The sequence below is a fragment of the Meleagris gallopavo genome, chromosome Z, assembly GCF_905368555.1.
Source record: "Meleagris gallopavo chromosome Z, MGAL_WU_HG_1.1, whole genome shotgun sequence".
NCBI lineage: Eukaryota > Metazoa > Chordata > Aves > Galliformes > Phasianidae > Meleagris > Meleagris gallopavo.
In genome coordinates, this window is record NC_139435.1 from 19,330,329 (window position 1) to 19,355,735 (window position 25,407).

At 40.7% G+C, this 25,407-nt stretch overlaps 1 protein-coding gene across 4 annotated transcripts in view; it reads left to right on the top strand.

The window, feature by feature from the left end:
• Positions 1-25,407, top strand: part of ZSWIM6 (zinc finger SWIM-type containing 6) — a 113,855-nt gene that overhangs the window by 12,921 nt on the left and 75,527 nt on the right. The window contains exon 1 of one of the 4 annotated variants that reach the window (XM_085212585.1): positions 6,438-6,620. The exons of 2 other annotated variants lie outside the window; for them this stretch is intronic. Coding sequence is in view for 1 of the 2 variants with exons in the window: in XM_085212584.1 (XP_085068710.1) it covers positions 9,979-9,997 (19 nt within the window). In the remaining variant the exon portion in view is untranslated. Of the gene's footprint in view, positions 1-6,437; positions 6,621-9,963; positions 9,998-25,407 lie in introns of those variants that run through there. One more of the 4 variants, XM_085212584.1, reaches the window with a different exon arrangement.

Sequence of the window (25,407 nt, forward strand, 5' to 3'; positions counted from 1 at the left end):
GTGAGTAAATGAGGCTTGTTAGAAATACGTACTGTAGGCATTGAGTATCAGTGTCTGGTGTGGTCGCTGCCATTCAGAGAGTGGCTCCAGCTGTTCAGATTCTATTATACTGGCCGATGAAACCTGGGCTTAGGTGTAAGGGTGCTGCACCAATGAAAGCCTGGGACCAGTGGACTAAGGTCCCCGTAAATACAAGCTGAAAGCTCAAATACAAGCCTAGCGTCTATCTTTCTAAGGCTGTTACCCTTGGGTTACCAAACAGATTGTAAATGACAAAGACCATAAAACTTTACTCAGAGAGAAGCAGAGAATTTGAAACTGTATTTCCAGTTACAATTTAGTAGCATTATCACCGTATTCCCCCTTCCTTTTTTGAGGGAGTAGGCACATTCCTCATTGGCCAAACCTGCTGCTGTAAGGAGAGCTGCTGATGCGGCAGTGCAGCTTGGTCATAATGCTTCCTTGTGAGGCTGGGAGTTGTTCTCCAGGAGCTGTTCCAGCAAACGTGCTCCCTCTTGTCACTGGGTGAACTCCTCCAAGGACAGGCTGCAGAACAGGCCTATCAAAATAAATATATTCCATTGTGAAATACTCTAGTCATGAATATGGTAAATGAAATAACTGACTCATTTACTGTGCCATGACTCATTTACTGCTCTGTGCTTCATTGTGTAACTTTTAGAACAGAAAATACGTATTGCTGTGCTCAAACATGTATTTTGAAAAGATTTTTTCATGATTGTCATTTTCAAACTTTATCCATTGTGTGTCATTCACCCTGAAGCCATGTGGATGGTTTAGGCTGGCTTAAATGCAGGCTGCTGTCAGAGAGACACTGCAGTTCTCAAGCTTGCACCTAGTGCCAGGGTTTGTATAGCTGTGCAGTGAGCTGGAGAATTGTCCTGCTTGTGAACTTAGATCTTGTTTGGTGAGTTTTACCTTCTTTATTGGCCTCATGAATGCTGCTGTTGATTCAAGGGAGAGATGCTGGGAGAAGGGGGCATTAAAAAGGGAAGGGCTCTTTCTGTGTTAGTCACATTTTGATCAGTTTAAAGTTTTCTTGAAGCCCTGACTGCTGCCTGGAAAGGAGATTGCTGCTGTGCTTGGGAATTTGCTTTTGTCGGAGGTATCCTGACTCCTGAGGGTCTGCAGCATGACCTCTCCCTGAGCTGTGACATCAGGCAGGCCTGTGTGCAGCAGTCACCTTCCACGTCTTCTCCAAGTGGTCTTCCTTACTGCAGAACCTTGACTGAGAAAGCGTCATACTGCCATATTCACCCTATGATTAAAAAAAAAGCCAAACAAAGGTTTATTTTAAGAGTACAGGAAAGGGAAGGAAGTACCTAACAACTTGGTCTGCTCACATGTGTTCATTTCTTTATGCATCTGTATTGCTCTTGCAAAAAGTGCTTTTTGTCTTTGAAGTCATGTGTTGCCTCTTCTTCTGAGGCAGCACTAAGCTTCAGCATACCTTTGTTTAACACAGGCTTTCAAAGGTGATTTTCCCCATTATTGTGCAGTTGTTTAAATGAATAACATATTCCATGTTTTTTCTCATTCATAGCTGTTGACAACATTGGTAAAGCAAGTGTCCTTGTTTTTTTTGTCTGGTCAGGCCTGCTGAACCAACACTGCTAAGAATAAGCTGGAATCTTTTCTTTGTTTCTTTGAACTTTGATCAGTTGCACCTTAACTATCACATTGATGGCTGTGGGGTCGTGGTGGTACATCAGAGACTTCAACTAGCTTGCATGATATTCATTACTGGTAGGAATGCATGAAAAAGAAACAATGGAGCACAACCTGGATCTCAAGCAGAGTTTGTAGGGCTGGGAACAAGGGAGGAAATAAACCTTATTGCTTGTAAACTGAGCACTTTTGATATAGACCTCATAGTCTAAAATAGTTTTGTGGGGTTCCAGTATCATTACTGCTTACCCAAGAACAGCAGTTGAGCAGGAGGTCGCTTAGACAATGTGTGAGTTTCAGGATAGCTGCTCCTGTTTGTGAGGGATATTACTGAAATGATCTGTCTTCAGGACTGGAATAAAACGTGTGAACTATTCCAGATGAACTGAAGTAATACAGAGCTAAACTTGCCCATAATTGATGAAGGGAAGAAGGGCATTGGGAGCCCTGTTGTATACTTCAGTGATGATGAGCCTATTTTTGGGGCAGGCATGGCTTTTTACCATAAAGAGTGATTTCATGGGGAGTTATGCAGGTCAGCATGGGTTAGAATACTCTGGCTTTCTCAACTGCTTGCATAGAGATTAAAGCTTACTACTGGCTCACTTTCAAGAGTAGTGTGTTTCAATGTCGAAGAAGTGTTCTGGGTTGCTCACTTTTTAGAACTCTCTAAAGATCTGCCTGGAGGATTGTGGCTGTCAGTCTCCAATCTAAGAAATGTGTGAAAAACAGCCCTTACGTTGTACTGTGCTTATGCAGGGTACTTTCCTGGTTGTCTTCTGCTGGAAAGGAGCCTGCATGATCTCCAATCCTAACTGAAGTGTCTTATCTCCTTCCTAGCTTCTGTAGGTGGTGTTTGTCATTAATGTACATGTTTACCTATGCTCTTAAATGAAACATGTTCTCATTTGAGGAAGGTGAAGCTACCTGTCTCTTATCTTTTCTGTTTTATTTCTACACTGTTAACGCTCATGTAAAATTAGATGGCTCCTTTCTGTCGTATCATATTTTAGACCGAAGGTGAGTGTTTAACATGATACTTTTGAGAGATGACCGTGATTTCTGCAAGGTTTGTTAAAGAAATGTGTTTATAGCAGCTTGAACTCCTGTCTACTTAGTGAATGAAGAACAGTCAGGTATCAGTCCTTCAGTTTCAGTCACAAATAATTTGATTTCATAGTTGTCTTCCTTTTAATCCTTCCACCTCTACTCCTGATTCCTCCTTATCGTTTTGAAGGTAAATACTGTCAGAGGAAATTGTCTGTTCAGAACCGCAGTAGTAAATTATACAAAGTGCTTTTGCTCATGTGAAACTAACAAGAAGGAAAAAGAATGATCCCACAAGTAATGGGAGGTTCTTTAAAGAGTCATATAAAATAAAAATGTTCATTTTTGAAGCTTGGCTAAGCTGTGTTGAGTATGCTATTACAGGAAGGATGAAATGCTTATAGGATTTGGAGAAGGGTGGAGAAAGAGGAGCATGCTTGTGGACTTCATTGATCTTCACAGAACTCTGATGCTTGTGACTGGATGTGTATACTTCTATTATGTATTTATGCAAATTAAAAATAGTACTCGAGTTTCAGGCTAGTGTAGAAAAAGTATTTAAATTTGCATAACTAAGTTTTGTTTTTTATCCAGGGTAAACTTTTTTCCCCTTAGTAATAAAACAAATAAAAAACCATATTATTTTAAGGGAAGGGCATTTAGAAGAGAGTTTAAGACCTGTGTGCTGCACTTGAGCAAACATCCTCAAACCTGCCAAGCTTAGAAACTCAATGAAATTGATGTTTCTGTATGGAACAGACAGCTCACAGTGAATGTTCTCATCACAGCTCGGGTTGAGGGGAAAAAACATCACCAAAAAAACAAGGACTCAACCTAGTTCTTTGTATAAAGATTTGCTCATATGTTCAGAACTTTGCAAAACTGGTTCAGGAATCTTGACTTATACTTAGCAAACTTACCAAAGCCATCCGTGAATATTACATAAATACCTGCATACCATCTGAAGGTGAGAATGCTGCCTGTGGGTGCATGGCCAGAAGCTCCTTCTTGTCAGCTGATGGCTGTAATTTCCCTTCCTCAGACCTTTATTTTGCACCTTCCTGAATGACAACTGAACACTTTCCACCAGCAAGTAAAGTGCTGTGGTACTATGGATTACTTTCCAGTCCTTGCTGGGAGACTGTCCACAGGGCAATTTCCGTAGAGCAATAAATGTGCCGCCAGCCATGCCTTTCTATAGTTTTTGTTGTGAATCTGTACAGGAGAGAAGTCCTATGACAACTCTTGAATTCTGAATTTTGAAGAGATGAGGAAGAGGTCCTGCTGGATTCAGATAACTGATACTGCTGAAATTGTTTGTGCAGTTTTATCTGCTCTTGCGCTATTTGAATTCAGGCCAGAGTATTCCTGTCAATTATGCTGTGCAGATGGCAGGTCTAGTTCATCCATCAGTCTTTTAAAATGTATCCATCTTTAAAGATAAGTCTGTGCAAACTAGAAGCTGGGACGTGTGAAATTACTTTCACAACAAATTTTCTGCTCGGTGCATTCCAAAAGAATTTAGTGTGTAAAGTGATTTAATGGGCTTTCATCAAGGTGAATCTGTTTCAGATTCAGATTCAAAGTATCAGCTCTGTTTTAGCTGGGAATGCTTGGACAGAAGGATAAGACAGAAAATGGACTGATTCAATCTTGAAGAGAGGTCTGTTAAGAGTATCTTCCCAAGAGCATATGGTAATAAAACTAAGATATATTTGTGTATAATGATTAGAACTTTGGCAACTTGGAAACAAAAGAAACCCTTCACTCATATAGTCTGTATGAAGCTTGCTTTTAGATAGAAGTGGTTCTTCTTGATATATCCTATTGTGAATGCTCAGTAAATCAAGAGATTAAACTGGTGTGTTGGTTTTGGAAAATACTGTTTTCCTGAAGAGAAAGAGGAAATTGTATGGAGTGATGACTTTTGGTAAATATCCAGGTCTACACTGCTTCTCAATGAGCTTCAAATTGCACTTCCTCCTCTTACTTTTTCCTCTATGCCATGTGGAAGTAACAAGAAAAGACAGGCAAAATTGAACCCCATGCCATTTGTTAAGAAGGTGTCACTGAACACGGAGGCATTAGACATTTGGGCCTCCCATTTGAAAGCAGAATATGAACTTGCTCTCAGCAGATGCAATGGTTTGAACATGAAAATCTTTCAAATATTATTTGCTGAAAACATTCCTGATGATTGCAAACTTTTAAATCCTTTTATATTTGAATGCAGTTCAGCATATGTTGTTTAAGCTTGCTTTAATTTGTTACATGCAGGGAGTGAGCAGAACACAGTGGAGAAACCTCAACTGAAAGTTGAAGTAGTTTGACTCAGGCTTGGTCATTTAGGAAAAAAGTGTTTCTTCAGAAAATAGGATGAAGGATGAATATGCTGTGTCTTGGTCATCATTTTAAGTTTGTATGTCTGAAATAAGGTATTGGTCACATTTTTATATCTTAACCGACCAGCTCTTAGAGAGTAAAAAAAAGCAAGTGGAGGAAATATGTGGCTTTTAATCAGTTCACTTAGAGCTATGCAGTTCTTATCTGTGCCTGGAGGTTTAGGAAAACTTTTTTATTTTTGTTTGTTGACAGCATTTGGAGTTGATACACAACTGCCCCGTTAGATTTTGTATCAGCTCAGCTAGCCTTTCACTTCATGTAAGAACAGGATGTGTAGCAAAACCTTCATTAATGCTATGTGCAGATGATAACTGTTCCTTTTGCTAATTTCACATTAGCAGTAGTGAAGGGATAGCCAATTTTTGGCATTGTGTTAATTATGCTTATACTACTATTTACACAGACAGATTTTGAAGACTCTCAAAAAAATTGGTGTGGGTGGCTGGGGAAGGAAGCTTTATAGAAATCCTTAGGTGTTTTGGAGACTTTCTTTCAATACAAACACAAACTACTTGCCAGATTTCATTTTTTTATCAGTAATAATAGGTTTTCCATACATCACAAATGTTTCTTATGTGAACAGCTGACAAAAGCTCAGGCTTTCAGGGTAAAGTGAGCTGACTTCTGACTGCAACAAAGACCTTTGGAGGTCTGGGGGGAGGAAAGCTTTCTTGAGAAGCACAAGTGTAAAGGCAGCTGGCAGCATGGGTACAAACCAGAAATATATCCAGAAACTTAATTCCTCCCAATTGCGTTGCTCCTGAAGGACAGATACTTATTTTAATCTTATTGTCTTTGAAGGATGTTATTTTTTATCAAAGAAAACAATGTGCTGCTGCTTTTGGGGCTGCAAAATGCTGTAGCGCAGAATAATCAAGTTAAAATAAAGGGAAGGAAGTGCTTGGTCAAGTAGTGTGATTTGTCTTGTGGTGAGGAACAGGGGTGTTGCTGGGGTTAAGCGAGATTAAATAAATAAACCCTGTAGGTCTGGGAGCTCTTCAGTTATCCTGAATCTGACATTATGTGGGAGAGTTCCTGCAACTTATTCAAAATAAGTGACTCCTGATGTTCATAAAGCCGTATCTCAATGCTCTTGCCTTTGTAATACTCTTTCCACAACCATAGTACCTTATTCCTTGTATGGATTGTTACTTTGATAACTTTAATGGTATGCTACTTATCTCCCCTCCCCACATTTTTGTTTGCATCTAAATCATTGCCACAAAGCCTTGGTCTGCTCTGTGTCTCCTTTAACTCTTCAGTTGTTTGTTTACCCTGACGTTCAACCATGTAACTCAGCAACGCTGCTGAGGGAGAACTTTCTGAAGAAGAAGTGCATGTTCTGCTTTGAAGGGTGGCCACTGTGTGAGTGACCTGGGGGAGGGCTGCGCCAGCCGAAGTCACATTGAGCTCTCCAGGCTCAAGGAAGAGGAACGATAGCAGCACGATAACAAGAAGGCAGCCCCATTTCACTCTGAGAGGTAAATGACATATAGAAAATAAACCCTTGCACAAATGGAGCAAGGCAGTGTTGCAAAATTAAACTTGTTCATTTGCTAGGAGTAAATTGTTTGTCTCTATGTGCAGAACAATATAAAAAAGCACTTTGTGCAATCTTTGCAAACAGATATTTTTATCTCAGTTTATAAAATATCATTAATCTACTAGTCTAAAACCAACAGTAATTCTTCTTTAAAGAACACTTGTAATATGATGTGCTATCTCTTTTAAAATGTTTGCTGTTGAATGCTTTTGTAGGTATCTTGGAGTAAAGAATTATGAGCTTAGCTGAATTATGTGATCTCAATCAAAATAACAGTTGTGTTCAGCATTTCATTGGGAACTTAAGTGATATCAAATATTGGAAAAAAATATTTAAATTTACCAATTAGAAAAAGGTTGTTATAGCAGACTCTCAGTCTGTTTACCTTATTCAGTCCTGTGCTGATTGTATAATCTTACAGAATAATGCAGTTCTGCCTCTTGTGCGTCAGTAGGCATTGAGCTTCGTTACAGCAGATTTCAGAGCACAGACTGCTTTTACAGAGGATAAGATGCACTGTGTTCACTGAACAATGGAGAGTTATTTAAAGTTGGTGACAGCCACCTTTTTTCTTTCCTAAGCTTCTTATGCTGTTTTTAATTTACTCTGCTTTGCAGTTACTTAACTATACTGTCTATAAAGATCTTCACATTTTATAATTCCTTTATTAAAGGGCATAGTACATATTTGAAAACTGTTGAGTTAGAGCAGTTCACTGACTTATTATATGTAGGGCTATCAAAACACAGTGTGCTCAACAATAATCTGTGAATTATGCCATTCAGAATGTTCTTCTGCATTAGCGATGAAAGTGAGCTGACTGTCAGAAAGATCATGGGTGGCAGTTGTTCTGTACATCCCTCCAAATCCAAATGACCTATCTCTATTGTAAAATCGATGCTTCTTTATTTTATTTTTAAAATCCGCTTGTGGCAAGTTTTGTCAGCTGTTGAAGGCACATTGTAGTCTATGGGGAGCAGTATTACTTCAGCTCACAGTCATTCTGGGATCTCTTTGGTTAGACACTATTATGAACATATTCCCTTCCACTCATCTAGTGCTCTCTAACAGTTTTTGTTCTGTAGCACGTTCTTCACCTGTTGCAAATGAAGTTGTCTGCGACTCTTCTTGCTAGCTTTATCCTATCTCATGTCATTGGGAAGTTTTGGGTATATTAGTTTTTGATAACAAAATACAATAAGAAAAAATTCTGGTCTGTTTTGGATTGTATTTTTTCAAACTTTATTATATAATGTCTAGAACTGTTTTTAAAGGTCACCTGCAGTTTTTGAGACACAGTTCATCCTATGAAGAGCCATGTGCATTAAGACAGACTAACCATAGTAGTTTGCTTTTTCTTTGCAGTTTCAGAACCTGGTTGCCCCCATGAAAAGATGAGTGTGGGTTATACTAAGTCATATCTGGAGGGTGTATCATTGGGCATTCCTAGTGCAAACATAGCTTTGGTTACATCTGTAGTTGAGCACAGACTCACTGTTGACTCAGTAACACAGGTGATGTTGCTGGGCCTTAGCCTGAGTTTAAATCAGTTAAGTGTGCTTTGAGGCATATATTGCTAATGTGGAATCTACTGAAAGCGAACAACTGGTTGCAGAGCTTAAATCTAATTTTTCACTAAAAACAGAAACCCTTGGAGTTGGATTTATGGTGTACTTGATACCCTAATCTGTGTACAAGTGAATAGCGTAACAGTAGTTATGTGGCTAATCACTTAAGGCATGTTTGTATTTGTTTGGCACTAAAATGTCTTTTAAAAAACAGTCCTTGCTGGTTTCTTTCAAAAAATAACTGGTCCATTAAGAACGGGCTTTAAAAGGAGATTTTTAAACAAAAATAACTCTGCAGGTATTGGGCTTTTTGAGTCTTTCAGCAGGCATTAATGGCTCTTGATGGTGTGTTTTCTGGCAGCTGAATTTAAGCTATAGGATTTTTGATCTGTTATCAATACAGTTTAGGCCTGTTGTTATTATTTTTATCAGAAGTAGTGTCTAGATGAGAGTTGTCACTATTTAGTCTGTTTTTTTTTTGGCAGAGTTGATCTTCTGTTTTTGGGACTCTGATCTCTTGGTCAAGATTGAAGAATATTGACAGGCACACTTACAAACTGCTACAGCAGTACTATGCACTACTTAGGTATCTACTGTTCTATCGTACTCCCTCCTGAGATTTGAGCAGGAAGATGCACGAAATGCAAGCCACATTCTTAATTCTGGATGCAGATACCATGGTGATAGCTGCAAAGAATGGTCATATGTTGAAGGTTAGAAAAAAATATTCTGCTTTATTCAGAAATGTAAGGCCCATTCACTTGTTTAAACTATAGTTCTTGGTGGGTTATGATTTTTTTAAAATAATTGCTTTTCTCAGCATGGAGGTTCAGGGTAGTGAATGGTAATTCTATTTAGAGTAGTATATGAATTGTTTGCTTCTGGGTGTCCTTCCAACCTTCTTAATGAATGAGTGCTTGAGTTTGCGAGACTGAAGTTTCTTTTGTTTTATTGGTATTTTTGTAGTGAAAGTAATGAGTTTTAACTTTTGAAGCTTCTAATTATTCTTCAACTGAACTGTGAAAGAACAATGTAACATATTCTAGTTTTGAAGTTTCAGATACAACCTTTAATCCCAAACAGCAGTGTAGTAAAATCACTTGCTTAAATTGAAAAACAGTCATGATTCCTTGTTTACCCTGTCTATGTAGTTGGAACAATTCCATTCATCTTGGAGAGGAAGAGTAGTAAAGCTTGAATTTACAACACGGGCACCAGTACCAGTGTCTAAGTGGGTGGGGTTGGAATTGGTACTGCTTTTATTTGGGAGGAGTTACAGAATGACTTCATTAATTGTGCATTTTCTTCCCTATTATTCTATTGTTTGATAACCCATCTGTCTGTTGTGATTGCTTCTGCAGTTTGCTTCAGTTTCTGTTTAACAGAAGTTGATTGCAGGTGACCCACTTGCTGCTTTCTTTCTCACAGACAAAGTTTTTGTTTGCAGCTCAACTTGCAAGATAACTGTCAAATGGAATAGTGAACAACTGACCCTGGCACCTCTCTGCTCTCCCTTCCATGCTGTTTGAGATTTGAAGAATTTTTTTTTTCAAGGTAGATACTGCAGGAGATTTTTTTGTTTGTTTTTTAAAAAAGGCAAAGATTACCATATTTTTAAAGGAGTATGGTTCCTAATTTTGTCATTTCAATAAACAACTTTACGTTCTTGACTTTTGGATTACAGTTGAGAAATACGGGCCAATTGTGTTCAACATAGAAGGCTGGTGTATGGATGGAAGACAAGAAGGTAATAAAATAATAGATGTAGGCAAAGATGTCACCTTGCATTCAAAGTTCTGGTATGTTTTTTTTTGTTGTTGTTGTTGTTTATAAATATATTTCATCTTCTGTAGTAGAAACAGAAATGTAGTATCATAGGACCAGTCTTTTCTCTTGTGACTTACACTGTAATCAGTAGTGATGTGCAAACACTTTTTTTTTGTAATAAATTCTGGTGATACCCATCAAATTTATTTTTAGCACTCTTTGAAAAAAAACAAGAAGCTTACCTGTAATGGGAACGTCAGTGTATTGGAAGGAAATGGATAACACATCTTATGTACAGTTGAGTTTATCATTTGCTGCTTTCATTGTGCTGCAGGAGGTCCAAAGCTGCAAGTCTATTTCCCTGTTCCTATGCACTGTGTAAACACACAAGACAGCAATTTTTGCCCTGTGGAGTTTATAGTTGAATGGAAAAAGTATGTATTTAAAAACTGAACAATGGGACTTTGCTGCTTATATGAAATTGCATGGACAGCTAGCTTTCCTGATTGCTGTTAGTTTCTGAGAGAGTATAACAGGAGAAGAAAGCTTGAAGCACAGTAATGATACAGCTTTATAAATGTTTGCAGATTTTCTTCCAAGTAGAACAAGAAGGAAGCAAGAAAATGTTCTTTATACAAATGAGCAATGTGTTTTTGACTCAAGTACTCAACCCACGCCTCAGAACTTTAATATATAAATGTTTCCTTTGCAAATGGTCATGTTCTAAAATGTCCATACTTAGGGCTGTTCAGGCAAAATTCCCTGACAGCTCCTCTGCTCTCTGTTTCCCTCTTTTCCTTGAAGTTCTGCTTTTCTTTAAACTCCTGATGGAAAACCTCAAGCATTTCCAGCAATTACTTCTGGATGTGCAAGGATGAAGTCATAGCCACAACCTAATTGTCAAATACTCACTTGCTGTTCTGTTAATGTGGGTGGACCTATGTTGCCTTGGAACTTCTTAAGTTGTAATCTTCCTATATGCTCTTCTGGATATCTTAACAACAGATGGAGATGCGTATGCTGGAGAACCATAGAATCACCAAGGTTGGAAAGGACCTCCAAGATCATCTAGTCCAACTGTCCACCTGTCATCAATATTTTCCATTAAACCACATCCCTCAGTACCACATCTAAATGTTTCTTGAACACCTCCAGGGTCAGTGACTCCACCAGTTTCCTGGGCAGCCCATTCCAGCTCCTTACCACTCTTGAAGAAATTTTCCCTAATATCCAAACTGAACCTCCCCTGGTGCAACTTGAGAAGTTCATAACTGAGATTAAATGGCTGTTTCTACATGTTTTGATTAGAATGCAATGCAGAAACACTACTACTGCTTTTGAGAGGATGTGTTTAAAAAGAAAAAAGAAAAGTTGTGAAAAAGACAGGGTTATCTTGAATGTACCATTCCATTACCATAAAGACTTCTTTAAGTTCATATATTGTGTAATTGGTGACTATGCAAAAAAAAAAATATGTTTAGGATTGTGCCACACACAGGAAAGTATCAAAAAGTACAGCCAGAAGATTCATTACTGAGTGAGCTACCTATGTGCTCATTCATTCATATTCTCTCCATGCCATGAATATCCTTAGCAAAGTATTAGTTTCACCAGTCTCAACCACTCAAATTCTGCATTTCATCTTGCCTAAGTTTAATCCAGTCGCTGAAGGCAGTAAGAAAAGCTTGCTTGGGCTTGAGCTAGCTAATGTAAATTAGGTTCTTCAAAATAAGAATTAAGGAGAATTCTGTGTTTTAGAAATCTGCAATGAGGTGACATATTAATGGAATTTAGGAACTAAAGAACGTGTTAATGGCTTTGAATTTAAATATCTAACCAGCGGAGGCAAATAGATCATCCTAGTCCAAAAAGCAAAGTTATTTGAGTGTAAGGAACTTGGTCTGGTAGAGCTGTTGGTAGAAACATCTGGGTAAAGTTGATGGGTTTTCTTTTTTTTTCTCCTTGACAGGGGAATAAGCAGCTAATAAGTTTGGCCCTTTGTGTTCATATCGTCTGCCTCCAATGTTCATTGTCATGGTCACTGGAAAGCAGTGACTGAGAGGACATCAGTGTGTTTGGGACTTTCTTTTGACCTGACAGGTTTTGCCTGACCACCTGTTTTCTAATCTTGTCCGCTGTGACAAGTCTATCCTGCTGTGACATACCTCTGAGCTTCCATAGCTTCTTTGTCCTTCTCTTACATAATTTTCTGATCTTGTCTGACCCTACTTTACCCTCTGACCTACGTCCTTCTTTGATTTACTTTGATCTTCTGACCTCGTCATCTCTGACCATCTCTTTGGCCTTCTTTTTTTTTTTCTTTCCTGTTCTCTTCTGTCCTGCTGCCTTTTTCTTTGACCTTACTTTTCCCCCCCATGTTGTATCCCTGTCCCTTCTTCTGTAACCTTCTCCAATGTTCTCTGAGCTTGTATTGCTGTATCTGACCTCTCTGATCCGCCCTGGCCTTTTCATGGACCTCCTCTCCCTTGTCCTTCATTGGTTTTCTCCTCTCTTCTTTTCTCTTCTCTGGCTTTCTTTTTCTGCCAGGCTGTCTGGCATTTTCTCTCATCTCTTCTCTGACATTCACATTTTTACGCCTCTTCTATTCTCTAATCTCCTCTCATCTTCAGAACACAGCTAACAGAAGCAGCTTACAGATGCATCACTTAGTACAGCAATTTCTGGTTTGGCTTTGGAAGCTTCAGGATGTTCTGGGAACACTCTTGAGAAACTTGAGTGCACTCGCTGCTTTTACACAAGTATAAAGTAAGCAGAGACACAGTGGTGTGGGCCCGAGGAAGTTTTAGCAGCTTACCGTGAGTGTAATTAGCTGCCCTTGACCTAGAGTGCCTGGAGCCTTTGCTGTAGCAGCCCCCTGATTAGGGAGGATTCATCTGCTGCTTGGCAGAGGCCTGTGTGAGAGCTGGTCCCAAAGCACAACCATTTTCTTTGCATCTTGTTTTTCCTCAGCCCATTTTACCTGACAGAAAGGGAAGTGACTCTCAAAAAATACTGTGGCAGGAAAAGGAAATGTACTTACCTTAAAGAATTATTTTCTAGCTTGGAAGCAGATGTGGCTGCTGCCAAACTTGTGACAGCAGTTATTTATTTATTTGTATACCATTCTTATCTTCACCTGCTGTAGTAACTTACAAGGTCATCCCTTTCATCAACATTCAGTGCTTCCTTGGAGCATGGGACAGTGAATTCTCAGTGTGAGTTCTGGTATAGCTTATAATTCATGCCGTTGCATAGTGATTAAACATGGTAACAGGATTTCAGGTAAAACTGGAGATTGCCACCACCAGTTACTTGACTAATTAATACTTGAAGGGCTGTTCATTAAAAAGATAACTATAAATGGATGCATTTTGTGAACAGCAATGACATAAAAAGATTTGCAGTACTGAATTTTCATGACTTGATCCTTGATAAATAAGGTGGTTTAGGAGCAACGAGACAGATACTTTCTGTAAGTGTTTGTACCTCAGTGTTACTAAGTTCTTTTGTATTAGTACTTTAGGAGCCTTCTCTTTATACCATTGTGTGGAATCAGGTTCGTGCTGGGGACCACTTTCTTCCCTAAAGATCTTTTTAGAAGCTTAATTACAGTGAATTAATACATTTCAGTTTGGCAAGGCCACTTTCTATAATTTTGGTTGTTGTGAAGTTTCCAGGAGACTTAGTGAAAGGTTCAATGGCTGCTGATGTGCTTTGATCTTCACCCCTACCTTCTCAGAGGGGCTACCCCCATTCACAAAGGCACTCTGAATTGAACTCTGTGGAACTCCACTACTGTTTTTCAAGTATGTTGTGTTTAGGGCAGTCCTCTATTTTATCCATCCTATCTATCTAATTTTATATCCTATCCTTAATTTACTGCCAAAATCTTTCAGTGCATTGAGATACAAATGAAACTTCCTACCCAGTGTTTAGGAGGTAGAATTAGAGCCTGGAGGCTTTGTTTTAAACTGCTAACATTACTGCTGTAGACAGTGTTGTTGCTATGATTTTTAAACATCCTTCAAGTTCCATGTTTTACTAATGTCTTAGCTTCTTTTTTTCCTGTAAGGGTAGCTTTACTTGGATGATAAATATGAAATCGCCGTTTTTTTTGGTATATCAGCTGGTAGCATTGAGTCTCATTCCTTTGAATTTTGTCCTCTTGCAGTTACACTGCAGTGTTTCAGTATACTTGGCAATTCTGCTTGTTCGTTTTGTTTTGCCTCAGCAGTATCAAAATTTTAACTGGCTTTTTTCTTTTTGAGAAAGTCAGGAATTTTCCCTTTTTTTTTTTTCTTTTTTTCCAATTTCCTTAAAATGTGAGTAACAGAGGTGATTCCTGAGTGTCTGTTTTGAACAGATACTTGGCTAGTGGCTTATGAACTATATTTATTTTTAAGCATCTTATGTTTTTTCTTGCATGATATACAATTCTAACAATTGTACTGCTGAACCATGCTAATATATTGCCATAAATTTTTATTTCTCATTTGAGCTCTTGTGGTGGCACTCCTTTAGATGCTAAACTTGCAGTTCTAATTAGCTGATGATGCTTTGTTGCAAGCAATTGCATTTTATTATGAATAGTATATTGCAGAAAATACAGCAAAGACTGTAACTTGAACCAGAACAGCTCTCTGTAAAGGTTGGAAGATACCATAGTAAACTCCAGTCTAATTTATAAGTAGGCTTCCTGCCTCTTCTTGTAGGGGCTTGACATTTCAAGAGAACAGGTTTAACCTATGCTGAAGGCTTGCAAAACTGTTGTGAGAGAGAAACAAGCCATGTATGCACTGAACCAACTCATAATGAAACACAAGTTGGAACATAACATCTTTTACTTGAAATTGCACTGGGTACAGTTATGTTTTCAGAGTGCTTGAGAAAGTTTCAGACTGCTTCATACATGAGTGTTGTGGCTTAAGTGCTGAGGAAAAAAAATGTTAAGAAACTGTTATTTTCATGTCAGATTAGCAATATAAATAACATGTGGGTTCAGGGTTTCTTACCATTTCACGCTCTCTGTAAATACATCAGGGAGAGAACCAGTGTTACTGCTATATATGTTTTAAACTGCTAAGAACCTACTAAAGTAACTCTGAAGATTGGGCTGAAGTTTTGCTAGTATTCTGCCATTGGCTGTGGCTAGTGGGAGAACTCATTCCATATGTATGTAAGACTCAGGCTGTGATTTTGTGTGCGTTTCTTGCAGTTTCAGTATGCATGGAACTTGCCCTCAGCTGCTTCTTTGTTGACTCTTCTCCTTTTGTTGTGCCAGCAGAAGTGGGGTTTTTGTTTTGGATGTGGCTGGGTGTGGTGTTATGGATCAGAGAACTTATCCATTGAAAGATGGTTTATTTTTTTCCCTAGTTGGTCCATTCTTTGCTTCAGTTCCATTTGTAGGATCAGAGAAGAGTTGTGGGAAAACTGCGGTAGCAAGCACAAGCACCAGTGGTTCCTGCACGTTGCCTGGTGCTACCAGTGGCACGCATAGCCATGCCTGTGGGTGTGTTAGCCTGAGGTGCTGTGGATTTCCCAATGCTAATCATAAGCCATTAATGGAATGCTTTATTACCTTCCTTCTAATCTGTGCTTATGCTAAGGCAGTAAATCTCTCTTTGGGGAGGAGGAAGGGGCATCCCCTTTCTATCTGGCACACCTAATTTGTCCTATCCAGCTCTTAAATTACATTAGGTTAAAGTTTTTCCCAAAGAAAACAAAACAGAAGGAGGGAGCAATTACAGTTGCCTGCCACCCAGAACTTAGGTGGAGGAAGGAAAGTACCTGACAGCAAAGCATCCCATTCACCTCAAAGGTTCTTTCTGGGGTTTTGTTTATCTGATGTAGTACTGTGTGTTAAAAAACAAACAACGCATATATAACGCAGCCTCAGTGAATGAGCTTCTTCCTACTTCTGTCTCTGCTGGTTGAAAGAAAAGAACAAAAAAAAGAAAAAAGAAGAAAAAAAAAAAAAAGGAATGTATGCTGCTCTGCTTCCTGGAACATACCCAGTTTGACTGAGGAAATGGCAGAAGGGTTGTTCCTTTTGCAGCATCCTTAGGTCATTGTAGAATCCCTGAAATAGCCTGGCCCTCAGCCCTTCGTCTTCAGCCCTCATAAAGCAGGCAGTCCACCATAGCTCAACAAAGTAACAGCTCTGTGAAAACATCCCGTATCTGGGCATTTCCACTGTACTACAAACTGTCAGGAATTAACGTCTCTTCCAAACTTACTTTTATTTCTTTATAGGCCTCCTATCAATGAAATACGGGTTTGCAGAGATGAGAAGAGCTAGTGCTTCTGAAAGTGCAGAGCTCACAGGAGAAATCCATGTCTTAGTCTATAAAAATGAAGTGTAGGAGTTCAGTTGGTTCTTAAATAGAACTTGTGAAGAGTTGCCAAATTTGAAGAGGGTGTAGTTTAGTACTGATGGTTTGTCTTTAAGAATAATTGCAAGGCTAGTAATTTATTTATAACTGCAATCAAAATAAAGATCCATATTGGTTATAAAAGCCACATTGGTTTTTCTCTTGAAATGGAAATTCTAACTGCATCGTTACGATGAGTTGTCCTTTCATTTCCCTTCACTTCCTTATTCATGGGTTGGAGAAGTTTTCTTTCTCTGGATTTCCTGTTTCTTTGTGTTCATGTAACAAAGAAAAAGCTTTTTATAAAAATACTTATTCATCTTAAGAAGTCCGAATGATTAGTTTAAGTTTTTGTTGGTTTGGTGAAGATGTTGTCCTTTGACTGAAAGATTGCTCTGTAGCTTATGTACACTCCCCATCGCCTCTGCACTAATCCACCTGCAGTCTGCTCACAGACTGTTTGTTTTATCTTGTTTGTGCTAGATGCTGTACAAACTCATGTTACCAGTTAGCGCTAGCTTTGAAAAGTTTACTCTTAAATAGTGAAGAAAATGGGTGTAGCAAAAAAAGAAAGAGGAAGAGGCACTGAGAACAAAGATGTGAATCTGTGGTTTCATGGCTAAACAGGTACATAATTGTACAGCATTGGACAACTGAAATCACTAGAAATTGATTAGTTACTTCTGAAACCAAAAGGCTTAAAAATAATACGAGGGCTGCTCTGAAAGTCATGCATCCTATGTTACTGTGTTGGTCCTTGATGTCAGAGGTGGATGCTGGTGGTATGGAAGTAGAGGTTATACCTTCCCACCAGTATCCCATTCCATGTTGTTACCACATGGCAGATGGTAGCAGAGAGGCAGTCTGACAGAATAGTGCCTGACATGGAAGTGTGGATAAAGCAAAGGTGTCAGTGGCACATCAACACTTCCTGAACATTGATGGAGTCCATACAGTGGGTGTGAGCACAATGAGGCAGTGGGTGCTGCGTTTCAGCAGTGGTGACAGTGACAGAGTGTCACCTCTGCTGGCGCAGGTTGTTACAAGTGTAGTATGCAGGCTCTTGTTCATTGCACAGCTACTGGTGGTGACTTTGTTGAAAAATAGTGTTTTGTAGTTGAGAATTTGCTCTATCAAGCAGTGTTATTGTGCTCTTTGTATCTGTAGGAGTTTCTGTGGAGATAAATAGGAGGCATTAATTTTGGAGCAGCCTTCATAGGCCCCTAGGAGATAATTTTGAAACTGCATGTTTATTTCTCTTTTGTAATGCTCCAGGGGGTTGTAATTTTCAACTTTTCCTCTGCAGCTAAAAAGAGATATTTTAAAGCAGTCCAAAGATGCTTAAAATGTTTCTGATCTAAATTAGAGAAGCTGGAGACACTTAAGAATAAGATTATTTTAGGGAGGCTTTTGAAGGACTTTATTTTGAGCACTGTTCAGATAATTGTAGGGGTATGGTAAAAACCACTGAAGTGACATTGCTTTCACTGAGGGAGCTGCCTGAAATAAACCTGAGGAACCATTATAAATGAGGCTAAAACTAAATTATCTGGTTGCTTCGGATGTAGAAAGTAATTGTTAAATGGAATCTTATAGCAATCTGTAGTGTCTGACAAAGTGTACTAAAAGTTCCTCTGCTTGTATCGGCTAAGGTGAGCTGGGGACATCACTGGGATAGCAGAGGACTCCCACAGGGAACTATTCTTAATAGTTCGTGCACATACCCCAAACGTGATCCCTAAAGGAGGAGAGTCAAAGCTCAGCTGAAATCCCCTTAATGCTGCTGTCAATTACCCAGTAGATCACTGTAGTCTGTTTTTGGAACTGACATTGTTAGACATATTTCAGGAAGACGAATGATTATAAATCTGTGAATTGCACATGGTAATGATAGATCAGATAAAGGAATAGATCCTTTCCAACCCAATTATGTATTACATGGAGAAGAAGTAGTTTGCATGCTTAAAGCAGAGGCTGAATTTGTAAATGTCAAGAAAACTAAAAGTTATGATCCCCACAGCAATTGTTAAGTCACCCCATCATGTACTCTTTTTGTGTGTATGTTGCTGTGTATGCTGATAGAATCTTGGCTTAAAATATGTATGTTGTGGCAGTTACAGTAGCTAGGGGGAACTTTTATTCAAATAAGTGCCTTGGTGCTTTGAAGACATTGAACTGATTCATTCCATGCTCTTAAATCCTAGTGTTATGTATCCAGTTATGCATCCGGATAAGATGCTTCTATTTGTAGCAGTTAACTATTCAATTTGTACGTGGTGGCAAGCTGGCCAGTCTGTGAAGATTTATAAAACTTAACATGAAAGGAGTAGTGGAAAAATGAGGTATTTGTTATTACCTGTATGTTATGTGTGCGATGTAAAGGGCATGAGAATCCTGCCTTTCCCTGTGCTACCTGCGCATACAGCTTAGGAGCACAGGTTGGTGCTATGATGTCTCTTTAGAGCTTGAACAAATTACGGATTCTGAATCCACAGCTTTTATTGGGTTTGGGCAGCTCTTGAGCAGTGTCAGTTCTGAGGAATGCTGCTGATTGAGATAGCTTTTTCTTTTTTTTTTTTTTTTTAGTGGGGAAGCTATAGTTTTCTGGTTAAAACATAGATACTCATTGTAGGAAACAGCCTGTGTTTTTAAACATAGGTGTATAAAGCTGTGATCTAGCAGTGTAGTTGCTCTTCTTTGGGAAGTATGTAGATTTGTTCCTTTGGAGTTAGAAGTAAGAGGTGATGGTAGTGGTGGTGGGAGACAGGTGATCAAAACTGTCTGTTCGGACAAAATTCTTCACGAAACACCTGAAGTTTATTTGCTAGCTGAATTAGAACTGGTCTTTAATTTTGCTGTGACACTGAGCTACTTGTTTTCAGCTTATAGTCTCTGTAGTCTTATTGTAGTGGTGTGCTGCTGGCAGCTGAAGTTATTAAATCTTACGCACATGTTTCCTAGGGTGCTCACCTGTCTGCTTTGACATCAGTCTCCCTCACTGGATGAGGCAGTGTGCACTGGATGCGTGTTCAGCTATAGGGCAAATCCTGGCACATGCTAGCGACGTAGTTCTGTGTGTGTGTGCTCTGAGAAGTAGAGCTAAACCTGATGGGTTAGAAGATTCAGAATGTTACAAAATAGAAAATTGCGAGCGTGCCTTATCAAGGAGATCGGTGCATGCTGTTGCTGACACTTCACTTGGCAGTGTCACACGTAGCATTTCCCTTCGCTCTTACACCTCGGTGGACACGAGTGCCGCGGAGCTTCCCGCCGTGCCGCGGACGACTGCCGGCTCCTGCGGCGCTCGGGGGACAGCGCCGTGCCGGTGGCGGAGCTCTGCGCTGGGAGCGCCGCGGGCGGCCGCGCCTGCCTCTCGGAGCCTCCGAGTAGGAACGTGCTCTTTCGGAGTCGATGGAGACACAGGCGAAACGAAAGCTCCTCCCGGCGACGGGACCACGCGTGTCCGCGGCGGAACCGGCTGCCGCCAGCTCGCGCCGGGGCAGGCGAAGGGTTAACGTCGGGAGCGGCCCTCCGGCATTATGCAAGCGGCTCGATGAAAAGGAAGTGCATTGCAAAACGCTGAGCTCAGCCGCCTGGCCGCCGGCCAAGCTCTGCTTTCCTCGCTCCAGCTGAGGGCTTTCTAAGCTTCCCAGCGGCGGCTCTGCCGGCACTGCCGAGGAATGCGGCCTCCTCGCCAGCTGACGTAGCACGGACGGTTCAGTCCGAGGCCAGCCGGCATGGCGGCGGCAGGGGGCGGCTCCTCCGCCACGGGGCCGCGGAGAACGCTGCCCGCCGGCACTCTGCCGTCGCCGGGGCCGCGCGGGGTGGGCGGCGTTGCGCCCCCCGGTCTGGGCGGATCGGGTCTGGTCGGGCCGACCCGGGCGCGGTGCGTGTGTGTGGCTCCGGGTTACGGAACGGCGCAACACGCGATCGTACCCGGAAAGTAGGCGGTTGCGAGACAGGCGGGAGACGCGGTTCGAGGTCAGCCTTACCGGCAGCGTAACAGTGCAGGAAGTCTTACTGCTGCTATTCATTCTGTGTTTTAGGAGAAATGCTGCTCGTAGAGGATTCTGGCCGTCAAGATGCTTGCTAAGCAGGTCCCAGTAGCTTCTTGAAGCTGCTCCCTTGGCTTTATTTTGCTTGTTTTCCTTCTCTCAGTTTTATTTTTCTGTGCTGCCGTTCCTCTCATAACTGATCTCACTGCTTCCCTAGCAGCTGCAAAGCTTTGGGCCGGTTCCTTACCACAGGGCAGCCGTGTATAAAACAGCACCTCGCCGTGAGCAGGTGGTGCTGACGGCAGGGCTCCAGATCAAGCTCAACTATGAAGGCATCGTGGAGCTGATGACAGAGGAGGGAGATGGAGAATACCTGGGAGAATCCCTCTTCTCATTGCTTTCCCAGTTCTCTCCTGTGAGTGCACTGCTGGTGTAGATAGCAGCCGTAGTTACCTGTTCAGAATCATAAAGACAACAAACGAGAGAACAGTCAGAGGGAAGATAATGCACACTGAAACTGTTACTAAGGAAAACTTGTTAAAGTGCAGGGCAAGGCTAGTTCATGAGGTTCATTCTCAGGTAATATGGGAGCCAGGTCTTACACAGAGCTGGAAAGGACCAGATGTACTAGTGTGGGAAACACCTCTAAAACAGGTGTTGGAGGCACAGTCAGTGGCTGAGGCTTTCTTTAGATCTCATCAGAGGTGGATTTCTGTACTGCTGAGGAGCTTTGTGCCTCTGGGTGAGTCACTCTGCTGTGCACTGCTTTCTCCTTTTCCTGTCTTGTCTGCTGGAGATTATTATTACATTTCATGACTGCTACTGGACAGCACATACCAGAGTGGTGCCTCAGCTTCTGTCTGGGGCATCCGAGCAACAGTAATACAATTGCATGACTGCGACGAAGCCTCTGGGTTGCCAGTATGAATCAGACTAGTTTTACACCTCATTCCAGTGAGCACAATCTGGGATTTCCTCTTGAGCTGTAAAGTGACTAAGTCTGGCTAAATGTGGCACAGACCATATGAAATAGGACTTCAAAGCTTTTAATATTGCTGTATATTGAAGAGGAATTAGGTAGATTGGGTTATAAGTTCTGCATTTCTACAAAGAATAGGTGCAGCATGAAGCTAAACATATTTCTACTTCTGAAGTTAACTGACAGAGGTTTAACTGATATACAGAGAAGGATTAAATTTAACTATGTGTGGATTTTACAAAAATGCCCACAATTCTTTTTTTTATTGTTGTTGTTGCTGTTTTTATTCCTTCTACCTTAATTCAGGTTCAGTCTTTTGTAGTTGTTTTTTGTTGTTGTTATGGTAAATACTTGTACTGCTGTTTCAGTTCTCTATTCTGGACTGTTTTCAAGGTGCAGTGCACCCTGCTATCTCACCAGCAGTCCCTCATCATGATGACTCAGTGAAACAAACTTAGATGTGATTCTACGAGAGGCTTTTTTCTAGTAAACCAAATGGAAATGCCCCCAGTAGCATACTTAGTATGAAAGTGCAGAGCAGCCTTTAGCAAAAAAGAACAGAAAAATGGAGCAGTGCTGCAGTGCCAGTACCCAGTGTTATATTTTCCCTTTGTGCCCTACTAGCCAAGGTCCTGTGTTGTAGACATCTGTATTGGGTGCAGCACGACCAGCTTAGGATGATGTCAATGTAAGTATTCAGGAATGAAACACCAAAACTTTTCCACAGCTCTGATACAACATAGGAGCAGCCTCTTTGTGCATTATTGGTATGTTCCTCTATGAAGAGGTAGAGTGGCAGTCAGATGGAGCTCTGGTGAATACCATGTGTGTGCTAGCTGCTTCCCATGGGCAATCCCTTTCTTGGCAGGATATTAGGTAACATGTTGTGTTTCTTCCCTGTGTTGACCCTTTGGGTAAAGGGATTCTGGTGCTAAACTGCATCCTTGTCATCCTTGCTTGGGTTCTAATAACTAAAGAAGCATCCTTATCTCACTTTTCTAGAGATGTTAACTGAAAGGACAGTTTTGCGTGTGTCTGAAGGAAAAATGACTTCATCAAGGTTGCTGTTAGATATCACTTTCTTCCCCTTCTTTCCTCCTTTTCCGCACCAGATTAATCTTTGGGGACTGGTCATCTGGTGAACTACAGCCAGGGAACAGAGAGCAGAGCTCTCATGGCTGGTGAATAAACTAGGAGTAATAAATAAGGTAGCTACTTGTTTAGGTAAGAAAACAACACTTAACAGAACTATTTTCCTGAGTATTATGAATAGATAAAAATCACTTTTAAGTGCAACAAAAAACATTTCCAGTGACTGTAGAATTTTTTTTTTTTAGCAGAGGAGCATGGAAGTTTGCTGCGTGCCCCGCCAGTTTTTTTCAGTGCACAGTGGCAGATAAATGGCTCTGCTTTGCTGCGCTTTCTTAGTTTTCTTGGAGAGGGGATGGAGATTCCTCTCTATTAAAAAAAAAAAAAAAAAAAAAAAAAGAAGAGTTGTTTTTCTGGTTTGTTTTTTTTGTTCTTTCTCTTCCGGGTTTGCTGAATCAGCAGGATGAAAACCCTCTGGTTTGTCGCTTGCCTTGATGGGTTTTGGATGCAGTGAGGGTGAGCGACAAAGTGTTCCTGTCCTATCCCATTTTCAGCATAAACTTCCTCTCCTGTCTTCTCCCACAGACGCTGGACAGCTTTCGTTCTCCTCTGTCTGCTCAGCATCCCATGTTTCCCCCACCAGGACGTGAGGCACCCTGGCTGTGTAGCCGGTGCCATTCGCCAGGAGGTCCTGTGGGCGGTGCGAGGCTGGCAGGAAGCGTGTTGGTGTGCTGCCTCTGGGAGCCCTGCTCCAGGTGCAGCCCCGGAGGGCTGGATGCGGGTGGCTGCTCGGCTGTAGTTAGCTATTTTGTTTTTCTCCTCGTGCTTTTAATAACAGTAAAATAACGGTATTTGCAGCGGACTGTAGTTAAATGAGTGGAGCAGTCCTCAAATTTGTGTTAAATGCCTTTTCAGTTGCTGTAGAAAGTGTTTGCTAACTTTGAACTCTCATAGCTTTTTGACTTTGGCCTTTTTCTGTTGCTGTCTTCCATTATCTTACCTTATTCTTCTAAATGTAGACTCCATTTCACCAATTTAGAATGTAAAAGGGCACACCCTGAAAGTGAGACACAGGCATGGCATGGATGTGCCTTCATATGCTGGTGTGGGGCTGAAAGCTAGAAAATGCAGGATTTTGCTCAGTTGGAATTTGGTTAAAGAGGTTTTGCATCATCCTTCTTGGTGTCTGCTTTGAATGACTGCAGTACATGCAATTTTGTTCTGTGAAACATGCTGTACCCTGGTTCTATTCCTGAGATGTGTTACATAGCTCTTTTGTGATGACAAATCCTCATATCACACTCTGGTACTTATGTCACAGAGACACTGCAGTAGTACATGGAGATACAGTGCCATCTGCATTGCCCAGTGCTTTGAGGTCTGCAATATATGTAGGAGGAGCCAGTAAGGCTGAAATTCTGGAGTTTGTTTCTCTGTAAGGCTCCTCCAGAGTGTGCCCTTTGAGCCAACCGTATCTGCATAGATTCTTATAATGTAGGTTGTTACGATCAACATGTTGTGACAGTACTATCTGAAATTAAAAATAATATAGAAAAAGATTCACTTGTTTAGATCCACACAGTTTTTCTTTCCTGGTTGGAACAGTATGGCTGTTATAATAAGTTTACTTCAAATCTGTTAAAAAGCTGATAATGTAAAAGCACAATATCTGGATTTTATACTGAAAGCAGCACACTGAAAAAAAAAAAAAGTATTCCTTTGTGTTTGGAAGCAACTTCTGTGAGTAACTGTATTAATACTTTTCCGTGCATTGATGTTTCAACAAAAAACAATTACAGGAAAATGATAAAGCAGCATTTTTATAAGAAGATTTATGCAGTTCGCTTTTTTCCCTTGCTTACTGCTCTTTTCCCTGTTTTGGCACAAAACAATAAGATTCTTTTCACAGGTGGAAACGTGAAGAAAACCAGCTTCCCTTGGCTGTGTAAAACTCTGTTGTCTCAATTTTTTTTTGCTGTCCTCAAAAATAACAGCTTTTTGTTTTTTTTCCTAGCAACTTGCAATTGTAGTTACTATGAAGTAGGGCCTAGCTGTGTGCAGGCAGTGTTTCTGCTGCTGCAGATTACTGTTGCAGAGCTCACACTACTGAGCTGATTTTTTTGTGTTTTGTTGAGTGACATCTGCTTAAGATAGTATGGAGTGTTTGAGTTTTTGTGACTCTTGCGATGGCTGGAATGGGATCCTTAGATATGCAAGGAGATACCTAGGATGACCTGTGTTCAGTATAGGCACACCTTTTGGCAGGAATATTTGGGTAATACTTGAAAGACTTAACCAAGAGTAAGGCTTGTTCTCCATCAATGAAAAAAAAACAACTCCCATTTGAATGGAACTCTTAAAAGCAATCTCTGCTGAATTCTGGGTGATCTTTTTGGCAGGCGGGGATGTTTCCCAGAGGGGTTGCCAACACAAACACTGTGTTTGTACTTTCGTCTCCTTCCACCGCCCCACTTCTGCGAAACAACTTGGTTGGCATCGGCTGTGCCAGCACTGCTGTGCAGGCTGCTGGCATCGAGCTGCTGCTGCTATTGTTTGGAGCTTTTTTGCTGAAAATTAAAATCCCCGTAACCACCTAGCCCTGCAAGTGGCTGGGAACTCCATCTGTGGGTTGTATTCCTGTCTCCATCTACTGGGAGGGGAAAATAAATGCAATGCAGCTGAACAGATGTCAGAGAGCTTGGGAAAGCAGGTGGCCAGGTATGAGCTTTTGCTGAAAGTGTACCTGCTTGCAATAACTTGTTTGGCTTCATTTGGTTTTGAAGAAATATTTGGGGCTTTCAGAATGTTTTGCAGGTTTGTAAGTCTTTCATAGCAATGCAATCTCTAGTTTAGGTGTTGCTAGTTGGAAGGGTTAGTTAAAAAGCACAGGTGCTTTTGGGGGTGGGGAAAGGAAAGATTCATGTTTAGGGATGTTGGTCCTCAGAGCTTATGGTTA